The 17164-nt window shown below is 44.8% G+C and overlaps 1 protein-coding gene across 4 annotated transcripts in view; it reads right to left on the minus strand.

The window, feature by feature from the left end:
• Nucleotides 1–15026, minus strand: part of LOC109572011 (zinc finger protein 525-like) — a 31163-nt gene extending 16137 nt beyond the window's left edge. For 2 of the 4 annotated variants that reach the window (XM_070771600.1, XM_070771601.1), the window contains exons 1-3: nucleotides 14834–15024; nucleotides 13106–13193; nucleotides 11984–12110 (exon numbers count right to left, since the gene is read on the minus strand). In XM_070771600.1, the coding sequence (XP_070627701.1) occupies nucleotides 11984–12110; nucleotides 13106–13120 (142 nt within the window). In that variant the 5' untranslated portion in view covers nucleotides 13121–13193; nucleotides 14834–15024. Of the gene's footprint in view, nucleotides 1–3959; nucleotides 6294–6441; nucleotides 7697–11983; nucleotides 12111–13105; nucleotides 13194–14833 lie in introns of those variants that run through there. The other 2 variants (XM_019978539.2, XM_070771599.1) reach the window with 2 other exon arrangements.
• Between the last annotated feature and the right edge of the window lie 2138 nt (nucleotides 15027–17164).

The raw sequence follows: 17164 nt of genomic DNA on the forward strand, positions 1-17164 counted from the left end.
TGCCCTCAATCTCCATTATTTCTGGTCATTTCTTCCCCTGACTCGCCTACACCTGACACAGGAGGGAAGGGAACAGGGCACAACCCTTAAAATAATGACTCAGTCATTAAACCTATGACAAAATCCAGTTACAACTAATTAGACCCAAGATGGCGGAAGATTTGACTGCCAACAAACCTTGAACTTCATTCTCTGCTCGTCGTGACATATTAGTTAAATGACATGCTCATAGGTGCTATGACAGTTCTGACGCCAACTGTCAGAAAGGCCAGAAAGTGGGGGGTGGCCCAATTCCCAAAAGTCTCCATCTCTCCCTGAAATAGCTTAAATAATTACTCCACTCTCTAGACTGTGAAATTACTCAGCCCCTAAAAACTAACCACCTTGTATTTCAGGGTCGCTTTCACTTTCTGAGACTGACTACATTCTGCCTATGGAACGTGCATTATCACAGGGCCTCTCACCTTCTGAGATGACCTACTTTCTAGCTATGGAATGTGTGCGGGCACGCGCATCGGCTCAGTACTGTCCGACTCTTTTGCGACCCCCATGGACTTGTAGGCAGCCAGGCTCTTTTGTCCATGGGACTATCCGGGCAAGAATACTGGAGTGGGTTGCCATGCCCTCCTCCAGGGGATCTTTCCGACCCAGGGACTGAATCCACGTCTTCTAAGTGCCTCCTAGGAGGCCCTGTGGAATGTGTATCTCTCTGAATAAATCTACTCCTTACCTATCACTTTGCCTCTTGCTGAATTACGTCTGCACTGCTATGTAAAGAACCTGAGCATCATTAAGTCCTGAGACCAGGTGTGCAGTATTAATTAAGACCCTGGATTCCAGTCCGAATTGGAGGAGTGTGGTTTCGCTTCTTTCTCCCTAACACTCCCTCCTCACTCTCTGGCACCCCAGGGTGATACGTCTTTCCTGCTCTTCCTCAGCGCTTCTTGCCACTAGTCCTCTTTCTCTCCCAGCACCAGAAGACTCTGAAGGCCACGGTTCCAACTCTTATCTTCTCTCCTGACTCCCTGTGTGAAGTTCCTCGTCACTGCTGCTCTCTAACCTCTGGAGATCGGGCTCTTTATTTCTGTTTGATATACCTGCTACATTCAATCAGGACTTAACTGCTTTCACTTTATCTTCTCTTTCTTTACAAGTCCCTGAGCCATCTTCTATGTTCTCATCGGTTCTCCCTCATGTTGTTCTCTTTCTCAGTCGCTCTGTATCTGCTTCTCTTGATTCCCTTTGCCCCCAAATTTTCAGGGGTGGCGACTGAATAAGATACCCTGGGACCCAAAGAGACCGTTTTCCAACTGAGTTGAATTTGACACGGAACACTGATGTCACACGGGCAGGTCATGGTAGCACCCTGCCGTAGGGTGATGGGACGGGCTGACAGGAAGGGGAGGCCTGTGGAGCCGAAGGACCGGCGAGGACAGAGGGGCTGGGAGGGAGGGGGTCTCAGGACTGGGGTGGTCTCTCCAGGATCCCAGACACCCGGAGAGGACACTGCCTCTCCAGGAACGGGGCGCCCCGGCTCTACCTCCAGGGCCTGACAGGGCGAGACGGGTGATGGCGTCATCGAATTCACTTTGTTCTCTTAGCAGAGGACGTTGGAGGCGGAAGTGGTAAAGGATTTAAAGCAGGAAAATGCCTTGAAAGGCGGTGTTTACGTGGGTCAAGGGCAAAAAAGCCAAGGGCTCAGGGACCCGCCTCAGGGTGATTTTAACCCAAAGGAAAACAGTCGACTTTGAAAGGCCGACGTCTGGATTTACTGGGGGCAGAGGGCCGGATGCTAGGATTTAAAGTCCTGAAAGTGAAGTCAGGGGTACCGCGCAGCACCGATTTACACAAGAAACGAGAGGCTTGGTACACCGTACCCGACTTCGCATTCTCCGGTTCCGCAAGGCGCTGCATGGGCGGTGTTTTAGTGGCTTCCGGGGCGGGGCCTGAGCGGAGTGCTACCGGCGAGGGGCGGGGCGAGGAGGGAACCCCGGGCGGCTGGGGACGGGAGGTGCCTCCCCGTACCTTGAAATTGCTGATTTTAACCGTCTGTCTGTAAAGAGGACTGTGAGGCGCAGGTCCAAGCTAGAAAAGTGTTAACTCTTGCTGCCCAGCGTGACTTGTGCTCTGCACTACCAGCTTCCCGGTCTTGAAGAAACGGCGCGTGCGCTTAAGGACTGTGGGCGGGGCCTGAGCAGAGCAGGACCAGCAAGGGGCGGGGCGTAAAGAACCCGGGCTTGCGCTACGACTGAGATGGAGGGAGGAGAGCCGGTAGAGGTGTGGTGTGTGCGTCCCTTGGATTCCCTCCCAAGTTTACCTTTTCTAGGTTTAGACATGCTTAAGGGTCTTTGTATCTTATGATAGGATGGCTTCCTGCTTAGCTTAAGTTACTGTCTCTAACAAGTTTTAAATTAAATGCTTACAGTTGTGTGGGCCACTTATTTTGGAAATTTCTTTTTAACAAGTTGAAAACAGTTTAAGTCAAAAGCTATTTTTGCCAGCGGTTGACCGTTGGTCCTGAACTGAGAAAACTGTGATCTCAGTGAGGAGTAGCTGTGGGGCGGTAGTTGGATCCAGAAACATTGCCTGCAATCAATTAATTTAAGCAATTTAAATTAAAAAGAACTGGAGTTATCTGTGTAGGGATTACAAGTTAAAATATGAAATACAAAATTCCCAATGGGTAGAACGGACGATAGAATATTAAACGCTACAGAACAGCATTTTGTTTCAGAATTTTTCGCCATGGAAGGGTCTAGGCAGCCAGGAGGCTTCGTCCTTCTCTCTCCTGATTTTAGGCTCTTTTTATTTCTGAAGTGGGTCTACTCAGCCTCAAGTAGCTACCCCTTGGATGAGCTCACTGCGGTCCCAGTTGAAGTTACACTCGCCCTTTGTGCTTGGTGAGGGTGAGGAGGACTGTCCGGGTGGAGGGTCCTGCTTCTGCCCTCCTCTGCTGTTCCTGGCCAGATAGATCCCTTTCCACTCTTCCAGGTCAAAGGACCCCTGCACACATCAACCCCCTAAAGTGAAGGCCATACCAGAGGGTGTACTAGTTTCATTTTGTGTTCTTCTCATTAATTTGCTGACCATGTGCAGAGTATGTAACTACAGTCCAGGCTTGTCTGCATCAAGAATAAAATGGTAAGCCAATGGAATACACTCTACCACCTCATCCAGGTTATTTTTAAATCATGGAGACAAACACCGTCCTCTATCACTTACAGTCATGCAAGTCAAATGCCCCAAAGCAAAGGCCTGGCATGTGGACACCCCCATCACACCAGCTCTACCTTGTCCCCGTGTGGCTCATCACAGCTGGAGAAAAACACAGGCCCGAACTGACTGTTCTTGATTCAGATTCCTGGCTGTTCCCTCACATTCCCTGTGTGTTTGCTCCATACCTTTCCTATGGAGCTCCTCAAAAGTCCACCTCTACCTCTCCCATCTTTTTTTTTTTTCAAAGACCCTGTTTATTCTCCATTGAGCTCCTGGAGCAAAGGAAGAGATCTCCTCTAACTGCCTCAACAGTCTGCCTCAGGGCCTGTGTTCTCTCCTCACTATTGACTGTGAATAGCCTGAACCCACCTCTGGCTGTTGGTGATCCTGAAATTGTGTCTTTATGCCAACTCCACTCTGTGTCAGGACAGCATGGCATTCTTCCTCCTCTGCTACACACACACACACACAGGCCTTCTAAACCTTTTTATGCACTCTACCATCTTTAAAAGGGCTTCCCTGGTGTCTCGGATGGTAAAGAATGGGCCTGCAATGCAGGAGACCTGGATTCAACCCCTAGGTTGGGAAGATCCCCTAGAGGAGTGTACGGCAACCTACTCCAGTATTCTTGCCTGGGGAATCCAAAAGAGCCTGGCGGTCTACAGTCCACGGGGCTGCAAATAGTTGGACACAACTGAGCGACTGAGCACAACCACAAAAGTATACATTTTTGACAAAGCTGATCACAGGCATCATATTTATAAGGTTTCTCTCTAGTAAGAATTTTGTTACATTCCAGAAGGCTTAAACTTTGGCTACCCTTTGCCAAAATTTTGTGTGGTTTCTCTTAAAGATGTACATTCTGCCACCAAATGTATGTTAGGCACAGTTACAGGCTTTGCCACATACGTATGTTTTAAATGATTTCTCTCCTTGAGGGGGTCTCTGATTTTAAGGTCTGACTACCTACATACATTTTATCTCAATCATTATATTTGTGAGATTTCTATTATTAATTTTTCGATGATGCCCAAAGCTTCAGCTTTTAATAAAAGCACTGCCACATAGACTAGGTTTATGTTTCCTTTCAGTATGTATTTTCTGATGCCTACCCAGGTTTGTAAACTGAGTAAAAGCTCTGCCACACTCATGACATTTGTAAGGTTTCTCGCCAGTATGAATGATCTTATGTCGATTGAGATGCGAACCATCTGTAAAGGCTTTGCCACACTCGTTACACTGATAAGGCTTCTCTCCAATATGAGTTCTCTCGTGACGCCAAAGTTGTGAATTTTGGGTAAAAGCCTTATCACATTTATTACATTTATAAGGTCTTTCTCCTGTATGAATTCTCTGATGTGCCACAAGGCTTGAATGCTGGATAAAAGCCTTGCCACATAAACTGCATTTGAGTTCTCCAGTGAGAGTTTTCTCATGACTGCAAAGTTGTGAATGCTGGACCAATGCCTTACAGCACACATCATATTTGTAAGGTTTCTCTCCAGTATGAGTTCTCTCAAGATCCCAAAGCTGCGAATGTTGGATCAAAGGCTTAACACACACATTGCATTTACTCGGTTTCTTTCCACTGTGCCTTCTCTGATGCCTACTAAGACTTGAAACTTGGGTAAAAGTTTTGTCACACTCATCACATTTGTAAGGTTTCTCTCCAGTGTGGGTGGTCTTATGTTGAGTAAGATTTGAATGTTTCGTAAAGGCTTTGCCACACTCAGTACATATATAAGGTTTCTCCCCAGTATGGATTCTCATATGTTGAGTAAGGATTGACCGCACGGGAAAGGCTTTGCCACATTCATTACATTTGTAAGGTTTCTCACCAGTATGGATTTTCTCATGAATCCAAAGGAGTGAACGTTGCATAAATGACTTACCACATTCTTTACACTTATAAGGTTTCTCTCCAGTGTGCAGCCTCTGATGACTTGCAAGGATTGAATTTCGACTGAAGACCTTGCCACAGACATCACATTTGTATGGTTTCTCTCCTGTATGGATTATCTGATGGTTCCTTAGGGCTGAATGCACACTAAATGCTTTGCCACACTCATTACATCTGTAAGGTTTCTCTCCAGTATGGACTACCTTATGTTGAGTAAGATTTGAATGCTTCCTAAAGGCCTTCCCACACTCATTACATCTGTAAGGTTTCTCTCCTGTATGGATTCTCTTATGCTGAGTAAGGCTTGAGCGCTTCCTAAAGGCTTTGCCACATTCATTACATTTGTAAGATTTCTCTCCAAAGTGCACTGTCTGATGACTTACAAGGACTGATTTTCGACTGAAGACCTTGCCACAGACATCACATTCATAGGCTTTCTTTCTTGTATGGGTCAACTGATGTCTAGTGAGGTTTGAGCACTGATTAAAGGTTTTGCCACACTCTTTACATTTGTAAGGTTTCTCTCCTGTATGAATTCTCTGATGACACGCGAGGTGTGAATTTCGACTAAACACCTTACCACATACATCACAATTATAAGGTTTTTCTCCCGTATGGATTAACTGATGTCTGCTGAGGTTTGAGCTGTAAGGAAAGGTTTTGTCACACTCATTACATTTATAAGGTTTTTCCTTGTATGCTTTCTGGTCTTGTGTCAGTACTGAAGGGTGAATAAAATCATTCCCATACGGATTAGAAATGTTGGTTTGGACAATAGGAGAAATTGTCTGCAATGGTAAAAATGAGGTGCTACTGTTGCTAGTCTTGTCAGCTTCATTAAATTCATCAATTTTCTCTTCTCTTTTAAATATACACCATTCATCCTGAAAGCTTAATGCAAGCTTATTTTCAATAGGTTTGTTTCCTGGATCCCTTCTACCATGTTGATTTTTTCCATCAGTGAGATTTTCATTATTGTTTACAGGCATTCCTTTGTCATTTCCTTCATCATCTGTCCACTGACACTCAAAGACATGCATGTTTTCCTGGATTTCTGTGAAGTAAAAATCTCTGACTTCCTGACTTTTGTATCTTCCCAACATCACTCTCTGGAATACTCCTGTATCACTGTTTGCTTTTGGTTTCAATTTCTTGATCACGTGTATATGACAGACAGCTACAAGATATAAAGAACCATAGGTATCCTATTAATTACAGATGGTAAATAAATGTTTCATGTTGAAAAGGTGATATTACACAAAAGGCATTACCAATCCTGGACAGTTATTCAACTTCCCAACCATGACCTTCAAGGTAGACACAACTAAAGAAATGGGATCTTTTATTAAAGAAAGAATAATCACATGTAATTCAAGTTAATTTTAGGGTAGCCTAGTCACTCAATGACAAAATCACTCACATTGTGCAAACTTACGTTAGCTCTCAAAGAAAGGGTATTTTCCACCGTGACCTCAAAGATCACATACCTTTTGGCAGTAAACATACTGCTGTCTCATAACTGAGGAGAAAAAACTATTACACATATTTTATGCATAATTACTATACAAATATAGGTACTAAAGAACAGTCAATGTATTGTAATGCTGCTGCTGCTGCTAAGTCACCTCAGTCGTGTCTGACTCTGTGCGACCCCATAGACGGCAGCCCACTAGGCTTCTCTGTCCCTGGGATTCTCCAGGCAAGAATACTGGAGTGGGCTGCCATTTCCTTCTCCAATGCATGAAAGTGAAAAGTGAAAGTGAAGTCGCTCAGTCGTGCCCGACTCTTAGCGAACCCATGGACTGCAGCCTACCAGGCTCCTCCGTCCATGGGATTTTCCAGGCAAGAGGACTGGAGTGGGTTGCTGTTGCCTTCTTTGATTGTAATGCTAAATAATCCGAAACAAGCTTATCTAATAAATAATCTAAATAACTTATAGTTTAGAATTACAAAACCATTGTAGAACTGAGAAAATAAAACAATTTATAAGAAAACAAAATATTTACCTTAATACACATTATATATCCACATGTACCCACTGAGAGAAAGCATTTTACAACATTAAGAGATGCTGTGTGTCAGATATATTGCATAATGCATGCTGAAAGATCATCTATAAATCACAATATAAATTTAAAATTATTCCAGTAAACCATGATAAAGTCAGCACAGATAATAAGTCACCATATTACAGAAAATTTTTACTCTGTAGAACTCTAGACATTCCCCCTTAAGAATAAAGAAAGAACTTATATTCTAGAAGGAGCACACAATATGAGAGCTGGGAGTTATATAGAAATCACTGACTTATGAACTATCACATCAGGAAAATACATAACATTATTAAAAAAAACTGGAAAAGGAAGTCAGAAGTCACAATTATGATTTCATGACTGCAGCTACATCACAGTCAACTAATAGAGAAATTCCCTGTCTATGCACTGCCCTTTAGTAATCCTGGTCACTGGCCCCAAATCATATGTGATACATCGCATATGCTTTGAGAATTTATTAACGAATATATTGGAAAATGAAACATACACAGGAGCTTCCCTGGCGGTCCAGTGGTTAAGAATCCACCTGCAATTCAAGGGACACCAGTTTGATCCCTGGGAAGATCCTACATGCCATGGAGCAACTAAGCCCGTGCACAACAAATACTGAACCCTAGCTCGAGAGTCCAGAAGCTATAACTTCTGAAGCCCAAGCACCCTACAACCACTATTTTAAAAATAAGGACAGCAGACTCACAGGATTTATGTACCTGACACCAATGTACATAGCAAGCGAGAGAAAGACAATCTGAACCTGTACCTACAGAATCAGAAAACATGTTCTTGAGCACAACTGGTTATTCAGGCAGCCCACATTATAAAATACTACAATGAATACCAGGAGCTGAGAAAGAAATAATTCATGGGAGATAATAAGAACTCTAACAGTCAGACTTGGCTATCCCTCCTGGAATTGGCTTTTGAGTCATCAGCCCTGTATATACTGATTTAGCTTCTGCCGGGAGAAAGTTGTTCAGTGGATGAACATGCATACATATGTGCTCAGTCACGTCCAACTCTTTGCAACCGCCATGGACTATAGCCCGCCAGTCTCCTCTGTCCATGGGACTTCCCAGAAAAAAACTGAAGTGGGTTACCATTTTCTTTTTCCAGGGAATCTTCCCAACCCAGGGATCGAACCCACATCTCTCCTGCATTGGCAGGCAGATTTTTTTTATCACTGTGCCACCTGGGCTTCCAAAGAATTGCACAAGGGTGACTAGAATACTGACCTTGGAAGAAAAGAACTGGCAGGCTCTGAGACTGAACTCAAACCCTCCCAAAACCCAGAGCTGCCCTTAGGAGGAAATGCAAAGCAAAACTACAGTGACATACCACCTCACACCTAGTAGAATGGCCATCATAAAAAAGTCAAGAGATAGAAAGTGGAGGTGAAGATATGGAGAAAAGGCAACTCATTGCAATACTGATGGAAATGTAAATTGGTGCAGCCACCATAGAAAAAGAGTATGTAGAATTCCTCAAAATATTAAAAAAAAAAAAAAAGAAGGACAAGCATAAGATATAGCAATCTCACTTCTGGGAATACACTGAAAGGAAATGGAACCACTCTCTTAGAGAGATATTTGCACTGCTCTGTTGTTGCAGCATTATTTACAATAGCGAAGACATGAAAAAAAGCTAAGTGTCCAACAGTGTGTAAAGAAATTTTAAAATGTTACACATACAATAGAACATTATTCAGCCAAAAAAAAAAAAAAGTAAATCCTGCTATCTGTACCAGTACAGACCTTCAGGGCATTATGCTAAGTGAAGTAAGTCAGGAGAGAAATACAAATAAAGTTATGACCTCACTTATATCACATATATATGGAATCTTAAAAACAAAAGCCAAATGATTAGAAAAAGAGAGTAGAAGAGTGATTGCAGGGGCAGGGGAATATGATTACATACAATGGAATATTATACATACAGGGGAATACTATTACATACAGGGAATATTATTACAGTTTCAGTTATATTGGCAGTTTCAGTTATAAGGTGAATATGTTCAGGAGATCTAATATACAGCATGGTGACTACTGTTAACAAAACTGTCTTATATAATCAAACTTGATTAGACAGTAGACATTAAATGTTCTCACCACACACACACACAAACACAAATTGTAATTATGTGACTTGATGGATGTGTTAAGTGTGTTCTGGTAATTATTTTAGTAATATATATATATCATCACTGTACAGTTTACATTTATACCATGTTATGTGGATTGAAGTGAAGTGAAAGTTACTCAGTCATGTCTGACTCTTTGCAAAACCATGAACTATAGTCCATGGAATCTCCAGGCCAGAATACTGGAGTGGGTAGCTTTTTCCTTCTCCAGGGGATCTTCCCAACCCAGGGATCAAAGCCAGGTCTCCTGCATTACAGGCACATTGTTTAGCAGCTGAGCCACAAGGGAAGCCCAAAAATACTGGAGTGGATAGCCTATCCCTTCTCCGGCAGATCTTTCCAACCCAGGAATCGAACTGGGGTCTCCTGCATTGCAGGTGGATTATTTACCAGCTGAGCTATCAGAACTCATGCTATGGTCTGTGTCCACATAACACATATGTGGATTACATGTCAATAAATCTGGGAAAAAAGAAAATACAAAGGAGTGCACAAAAGAAATCCTGGTTGACCATGAATAAAAATTAAAAAAAAAAGAGAGAGAGAGAAAGGAAGAAAAGATTGGGAAAAAAAGATCTCAGAAGAACAAAACAGAGCCAAAGCTAGAGAAGGAAGGAAGAAAAAGATTAAAGGAATTAGAGAATAAAAAAACTACAACCACAAAACTCAAAGTTGGTTCTTTGAAAATAAAGACAAAATTTACACTCAGCAAGATAAAGAAAAAAAATCAGAAGACTCAAATAGCTAAAGTTGGAAATGAAAGAGGGAACATTACAACTGATTCTACAGAAATCAAAAGGATTATAAGAGAATACTATGAGCAATTCTGGGCTTCTCAGGTGGCACTAGTGGTAAAAGAACCCGCCTGGAAATGCATCTGATGGAATCAAGAAAGGGAGACCAACGGAAAAAGACTATCCCATTCTCCTCAAAGTCAAGGAAGCAAAGAATTCTCAGGAGCCAGAAGACGGAGTGTAGATGGTGATAAACACTTTGCCTTGGTCTGTGTGGGAGCTGTTGTAGCACCACTGAGTGTGAAAAGATAAACTTTACATATTGCAGGACAGAACAAGTCAGGGAGGAGAAAAATTTTCTCTGAAAATTCACAAGAAATAAACTTCTGTTTTCCCATAGACATCTCCCACTTAGGGAGAGTTTCCCAAACACTATTAATGGTGTGGCTTCCTCACTGCCCTTCTGAGCTCCGACCTGTGTTGGCACCTTTGATACATTCCCATTTGTTTACTTTTTTTTTTTCTATTTTCACTTCATTCTCTAGAATCTAGAGTTCTTTCCCTTGCTCTAAGATGGAGATAACGTTCAGAAAAAGAAATTCATACTTAACAAAAAGAAAAGAACAGCCTTCCCTGGGTGGTGCAGTGGATAAGAATCTGCCTGCCAATGCAGGGGACACAGGTTCAATCCCTGGTCCAGGAAGATCCTACATTCCTTGGAGCAACTGCGCCCTTGCGCCACAACTGTCGAACCCGAGATCTAGAGCCCGTGAGCCACCAGCACTGAAGCCCACTTGCCCTAGAGCTTGTGCTTTGCAATAACAGAAGCCACTTCTTTCTGGGGATGTGCTGGTCCCCAGTCTGCCCAGGCCCGCGGGGATGGCTCTGGGGCTTGGGAAAGCCAAACTGCCAAGACTCAAAGCAGCCTCCTTCCCATCTGGGAGGCTGGGTGTCCTCACGCCTCTGGCTTCTCTGTCCCAGTGGGCAGTGCCTCGAGCCCACGGCCCCCAAGAGAGCTCTCGGCAGACAAAGCCAGTGGCCGAGCCTTACCTGTCCCTCCTGGCCTGCCGGCCTGGAGTCATGTGCCCTGGCCTGTCAGTATTTATTGCCTCCATATGTGCTGTCCTTTGGGCCCGCTGGCCTGCCGCCTCTGCCCCCAGGCTTGGTGCCACCATCCCCAGCGGGCCCTCCCTGGACCACCCAGGACAACCGTGAGACCAAGTTTGCACAGCTGGAGCCGTCCCCTCTGCCCGCACCCCACCTTACCCCACCCTTCGTCGGTCAGGCCTGGGCCTAGAATGCACAGGGTCCTGTCCCTGATTCTTCTTTTCTGACTGGGAAATAAACTCCCCTTAAGAGGGGAAAAAAGAGAGAAAGAGAGAAGCCATTTCAATGAGAAACCTGCACAGCACAAGGAAGAGTAGCCCCTGCTCGCGACAACTAGAGAAAGCCCGAGCAAAGCAGTGAAGACCTAGTGCAGCCAAAAATAAATAAATAATTTAGAAGAAAAGAAAAGAACTCCCAGCTCCTCATGAGGAGTGAGGACATTACAAGGGGGAGGTCTGGGAAAATACTTCACACATTCATCTACTGCCTCCTTCTGAATACAGAGGGAACAGCCTAATATGCAGGTCTCGAGCTCTCTTCCTAGAACTACTGAATCAAAAGCAGAGGGAGAGAAAACAGGAAATTCGGTATTTTACAAGTTTGCCATTAGACTTTTTAAATACTTAAGCTCTGGAACAACTCCTAGTGTATCATGAAATGTGCATATTTCTGAAGAAACAGTTAAACTCCTGATGCCAATCACGAAGCTTTGCATGTCTGAGTCAACAAGGCTTTGAGCTCAGTCAAGCAAAACAGGGGCTCCCAAGAGGCACAGAGGGAAAATGCAGAGATACCCCAGGGCAGATCCCAACTTCTAGAGGAAAGTGATCCTCACCCACAGAGAGCAGGTTCCTGTAGGTCTCCAGCATCACGTCCCTATACAGGGCCCTCTGAGCAGGGTGCAGGCATTCCCACTCCTCCTGAGAGAATTCGATGGCCACATCCTTAAAGGTCAAATGTCCCTGAAATGAAAAAATATATCTCACTGAGGGACTACGAGGAGAGTTCTTATCTTCACACAAAATGAGAAGAAGAGAGAGGATCAATTGGGTTGGAGAACGGGTTTTGACAGATTCCAGTACAGGCATTTTGAGCAAGTTATGTGCCTCGAATTTTAATTTCTTTGCTTCTGTAAGAGAATATGATATCCTCCAAATCAGTGTGGATGACTGATTTCTGTGGATGATACATGAAATATACAAGCAAAAATGAAACACAGGTTGGCTACACAGGAGAGTCAGATATTCTGTTGTACACACTGAGTGGGATTCAATATGCAAATGAGCTAGTGAGTGGTGTCCTGAGAGACGAAAAAGTCCACAGGAGCTTTACAAAAAGATCAGGATCTTAACATTGAGATGAGGATAACAAGAGAAATGACGAAAAGCGTTTCAATACTTCCTATGTGCTAAGTGTTACTCTTAATGCTTTAAGTGTATTGACAGTTACTACACGTATTAACATAGAGGGTTCCCGGAGAAAGTTGAAACGAGTACAAGGTGAACATGTGCAAATGCATAATGTGTGTACACATAGGCCTGGCAGGCTAGTCAATGGGGTCGCAAGAGTGCAACAGTCAAACATGACTTAGCGACTAAACCACCATTGTGAAAGTGAAGTCGCTCAGTCCTGTCTGACTCTTTGCGACCCCATAGACTGTAGCCTACCAGGCTCCTCTGTCCATGGGATTTTCCAGGCAATAGTACTGGAGTGGATTGCCATTTCCTTCTCCAGGGGATGTTCCCGACCCAGGGCTCGAACCCAGGTCTCCCGCATTGTAGACAGATGCTTTACCGTCTGAGCCACCAGGGTTGAAAAGTTCTTGAAATAAAAATTGAAAAAAAAAAAAAACTTTTATTGAGCAAGAACATACTTAACCATCAGAGAAGACTGGTAATTCTGAAGCAGGGCATTTTGGAAGGACCGACAAAACAATTAACTGAAAATGTGACTTCACCTGAGAAAGAGCCATTCTTGACCTCTTTTCTTTCCTCTTCTGCCTCCTCTGGATTTCTTCCTCAGAGGTGAATCTTTAGAGGTCAATCCTGAAAGTTGAAAACAGGCTGTTTAAGGCTTAGAATCAACATCCCCTTTCCTGTGCCACAACCACACACAGGGAAGACCTCACCATATGGAAGAGCCAGTCCTCTGCTGCCCACTGTCACAAGAGGTGCGTGTAGGCACCCGCCAGGACTAAGGCACCCATCTTCCTGCACACAGCGCTCCCATGGGCTCAGCCCAGAACCTGTTTTAACAACATCACAGGAATACATTTCCCTCTGCCAAATCCACTGCCTTTATTCTTCCACAGGTGAGATCACGTTACTCAGTTCAACCCATGCATGCACATCTCAGCCTCAGCATCTGTGTGTCCCAGGAAACCTGAGCTAAGATGCTATGGTACCCACACCATTTCACACAGCCCACACCATCCGTAAACCCACTTGCAGATGCTCCAGCCAGAACAGCAACATCCTTTGCCAACAGTTCCGTACACCCCATGATCCCACAACTATGCCTGGGACACACACACACACACACACACACACACAATTCACTGGGCTCATCCAGAGGCCCACACTTGCTCCCACAACTCTCCTGCAGACCCCGACAGGCTCCCCTCCATTTTCTCCATTTTTCCTCCTCTCCTCCATGAAGGCATGAACAAACAGAGCTGAAAGGCATAGAGACCTCTGGGCACCGGCACTGTAAAAGGGACGCACAGAAGCTGCAAATCCAAGGACTCTGGGTGTCCAGGAATGGAGACCAAGAAGCTGACCCTCCCGGGAAAATACTGAAGGGTTTAGCTTGGAAATAAGCTCTGTGAGAATGTGCTCATCATGAATAGAGGGGCTCTGTTGGAAGGTTTGAGGTCAATCAGCCCATTCTGCATCACCGGCAGAGAACACAGAAGAAAGACCTGAGGGGAACATCCACTTAGTACCTCACTATTTTAACAGATAGCATAAAATGGAAGACAACGGAATATTAGACTATATTAAACCCAGCAGTTAAACTAGGTTTCAACTGCTAAAAAAAACCAGTGACATCCTTACCAAGTACTCATTGAAACAGGCCCTCACTTGTCCTCTACGAGGCCATCTGTCCTCACTCATTCTTATTTCCACCTTAGTTTTCCTACTTTGTGAACCACTCTGTCTCGGCTTCTCCTGATCCCTCTCGCCCACATATTTACAGGGATGTCGACCGAATAAGATGCTCGCCTAGCGGAAGACAGCATTTTCCAGCGAGAAAGCTGGGTGTCACGGGAGTGACCATGTCATCTACCCCCACACGCGGACGTGGAAACGTCACTATGAAGAGGCCTGTGCGGCAGAAGGACCGGCCGGACGCGAGGACAGAGGGGCTGGGAAGGAGGGGGTCTCAGGAGCCGCGAGGGCTCCCCAGAACCCCAGGACCGGGGAGAGGACGCGCGCGGCCTCCAGGGCGAGGTTATGGGGGACGAGGAAGGGAAGGAGGAGGGGAGAGCGAATCCATGTCGGGGGAGATGGCTTTACGCGGGTCAGCGGGGGCGGCGATCAGTAAAGGATTTTAAGCAGGAACATAGAGCGAAGAAGAAAACCAAAGGGGAAAAAAAAAAAAAAAGCCAAGGCACCGAACTAGCCTGAGAGAGATTTGAAACGCAGAGGGAAACGCCCCCTGTGACGGCGACATCTGGACTTACGGGACACGGAGGGGTAGGTGCGGTGATTTTCAGGTCCCTAGTGACTCCCACACCCTGAGGAAGGGTTGGGCGCGCGGCTATGAAGCGCAAATTTACACGAAAAACAAGAAACAACGCGCCGCAATATGACCTTTTCTCCGCGATCTTGGCTTCCAGGTCCGTTGCCAGTTGCGCACGCGCGGACTCGGAGGCACGGCGGCGGAGGCGGAGCCAGGGCGGAGCGCGGCCGGAGAGGGGCGGGGCGTGGGACCCTGGTCCGCGCGGGGCGGGCGAGAAGGCGGGGAACGGGCGGGGCCTGCGCGTACCTCCGAGTCGCTGCGAAGGCGTAGCTCTCTGGGTTAGAAACGCTTGAGAATCTTTTGCATCTCTTGATGCATCGTTGCTCCCTGCTAAGAGATTAAGTTACTATCTCTCCATCTAAAGGAAATCACTCCTGAATATTCATTGGAAGGACTGAGGCTGAAGCTGCAACTCCAATACTTAGACCACCTAATGTGAAGACCTGACTCATTGGAAAAGACCCTGATGCTGGGAAAAATTGAAGGCGGGAGGAGAAGGGGACGACAGAGGATGAGATGGTTGGATGGCATCACCGACTCGATGAACATGAGTTTGAGTAAACTCCGGGAGTTGGTAATGGACAGGGAGGCCTGGCGTGCTGCAGTCCATGGGGTCGCAAAGAGTCGGACATGACTAAGCCACTGAACTGAACTGAAGATGTTTTCCTCTTACAATGAAAATGGCTTAAGTCAAAAGCTTGTTTGTGCCAGTCAGTAGGTTGCACCCAGTCCTGTGAGACTGAAGCAATTCAGCGGTCTGGGATCTCGAAGAAGGATCTGTATGTGGTGGTGGTTAGATCCAGAAACATTTCCTGCGGTTGGATTTAAGCAGTCTGCAGTTGTTCCATACAAACTAGAATGTGAAATACAAGCTCTGCATGCGTAGAAGTAGCTATTTTACACTGACATTCTATAGAATAGTATTTTGGCTTCTATTCCCTGTTCTCGCAGGAGGCCAACTTGGCATTGTGCTCTGTTCCAGAGACTCATTGCGACAGGACCGATCAAAGAATTTTTCACATATTGATAAGTAGGCAAGTCATTCTGACTTCAGTTAACCTGAATTTTATGCTGATAGCCTGTTTGTGTCCTTTTTCCTGTGGAGGGAAAAGTCCAGTTCCTCCTACCTGTGTGTTTCTTCCCTCTGTCTCCTTTACCCTTGAACGACTACCACACTGACAGAGAACACTCCACTTTCTGACACTTCTGATCAGCATATGTGGGTGTTTTTTCCACAAGCAATTGCATGTGACACCAGCTGGGTGTCCTACAATTCAACTCAACCTCGGCATTTATCCGATATAGCATCAGATCCCACACATTCCACAAATCTGCCACTCCCCTGTCCCCACTCCACTCCCCCTACAATACACTTCAGATGCCAGTAAAAGTCCAGGTTGTCACCTCTGCTTCTGACCAGCTGACTTTAGATTGGAGTTTCCAAACCCTTTTTTTGGTTCATACAAAAGTATACACACAGCTGGTTTATATAGTGCTGCTTCTAAGTCCTGGGGAAAAAAAATCTAACTGGAAGTCCCAAATTTTAAATGTCTCCAGTGGAAACTTAGTATCACACCCCACCAAGCCACACATCAGTTGTAACTAGTCCTCAGTCATTGTAAATGTTCCTGTCCTGGCAATTTTCTCCTAGTTTGTCCACTCAATGGCCTTTCTCCATTTGCATGACACTCTTCAATTAATGAGTAATTCTTCTCAAATATCACCTTATCATAGAGTATTCTCTGAACACACTGTTTAAATCAGGACTCTCATTCTATCATTATACATGCACACCTTCATTGTATTTATCAGCATCCTGTTTTATTATTGCTGACTTCCCTTACGGAATATAAGCTATTTGAAGATGGTCATTGATTCCCTGCTGTATCATGAGTGATTAGAATTGTTCCTCATTGATAGAATGAGTGAATGCATTTTATCACTACAAAGAAGAAAGCTGCTGCAATGCATAGGTTTACAGATCAGTGGGTTGTCATCAGGTAAACCTCAAATTATATTTGTGGCATTTAAATGGAGCTGGACTCCATGATCCTTGACCCCTCCCCACCCCCCACCATGTCTTCTGCCTGCCTTTTGCCTGTTGAATGCTTTAGTCAAAGAATAATTTTAATCAGAAAAGTGAGAAATGCTTAAACAAAGGAAGGAGACTAAATAATAATAATGTAGTCATTAAGCATAGTCAAGGACCTTTAGTTCTTTCTTAAGGGATGTAGATAATATTCTGAACCATATCCTGTGAGCTGTCCTATAG

This window comes from Bos indicus, chromosome 18, assembly GCF_029378745.1.
Source record: "Bos indicus isolate NIAB-ARS_2022 breed Sahiwal x Tharparkar chromosome 18, NIAB-ARS_B.indTharparkar_mat_pri_1.0, whole genome shotgun sequence".
Classification (NCBI taxonomy): Eukaryota; Metazoa; Chordata; class Mammalia; order Artiodactyla; family Bovidae; genus Bos; species Bos indicus.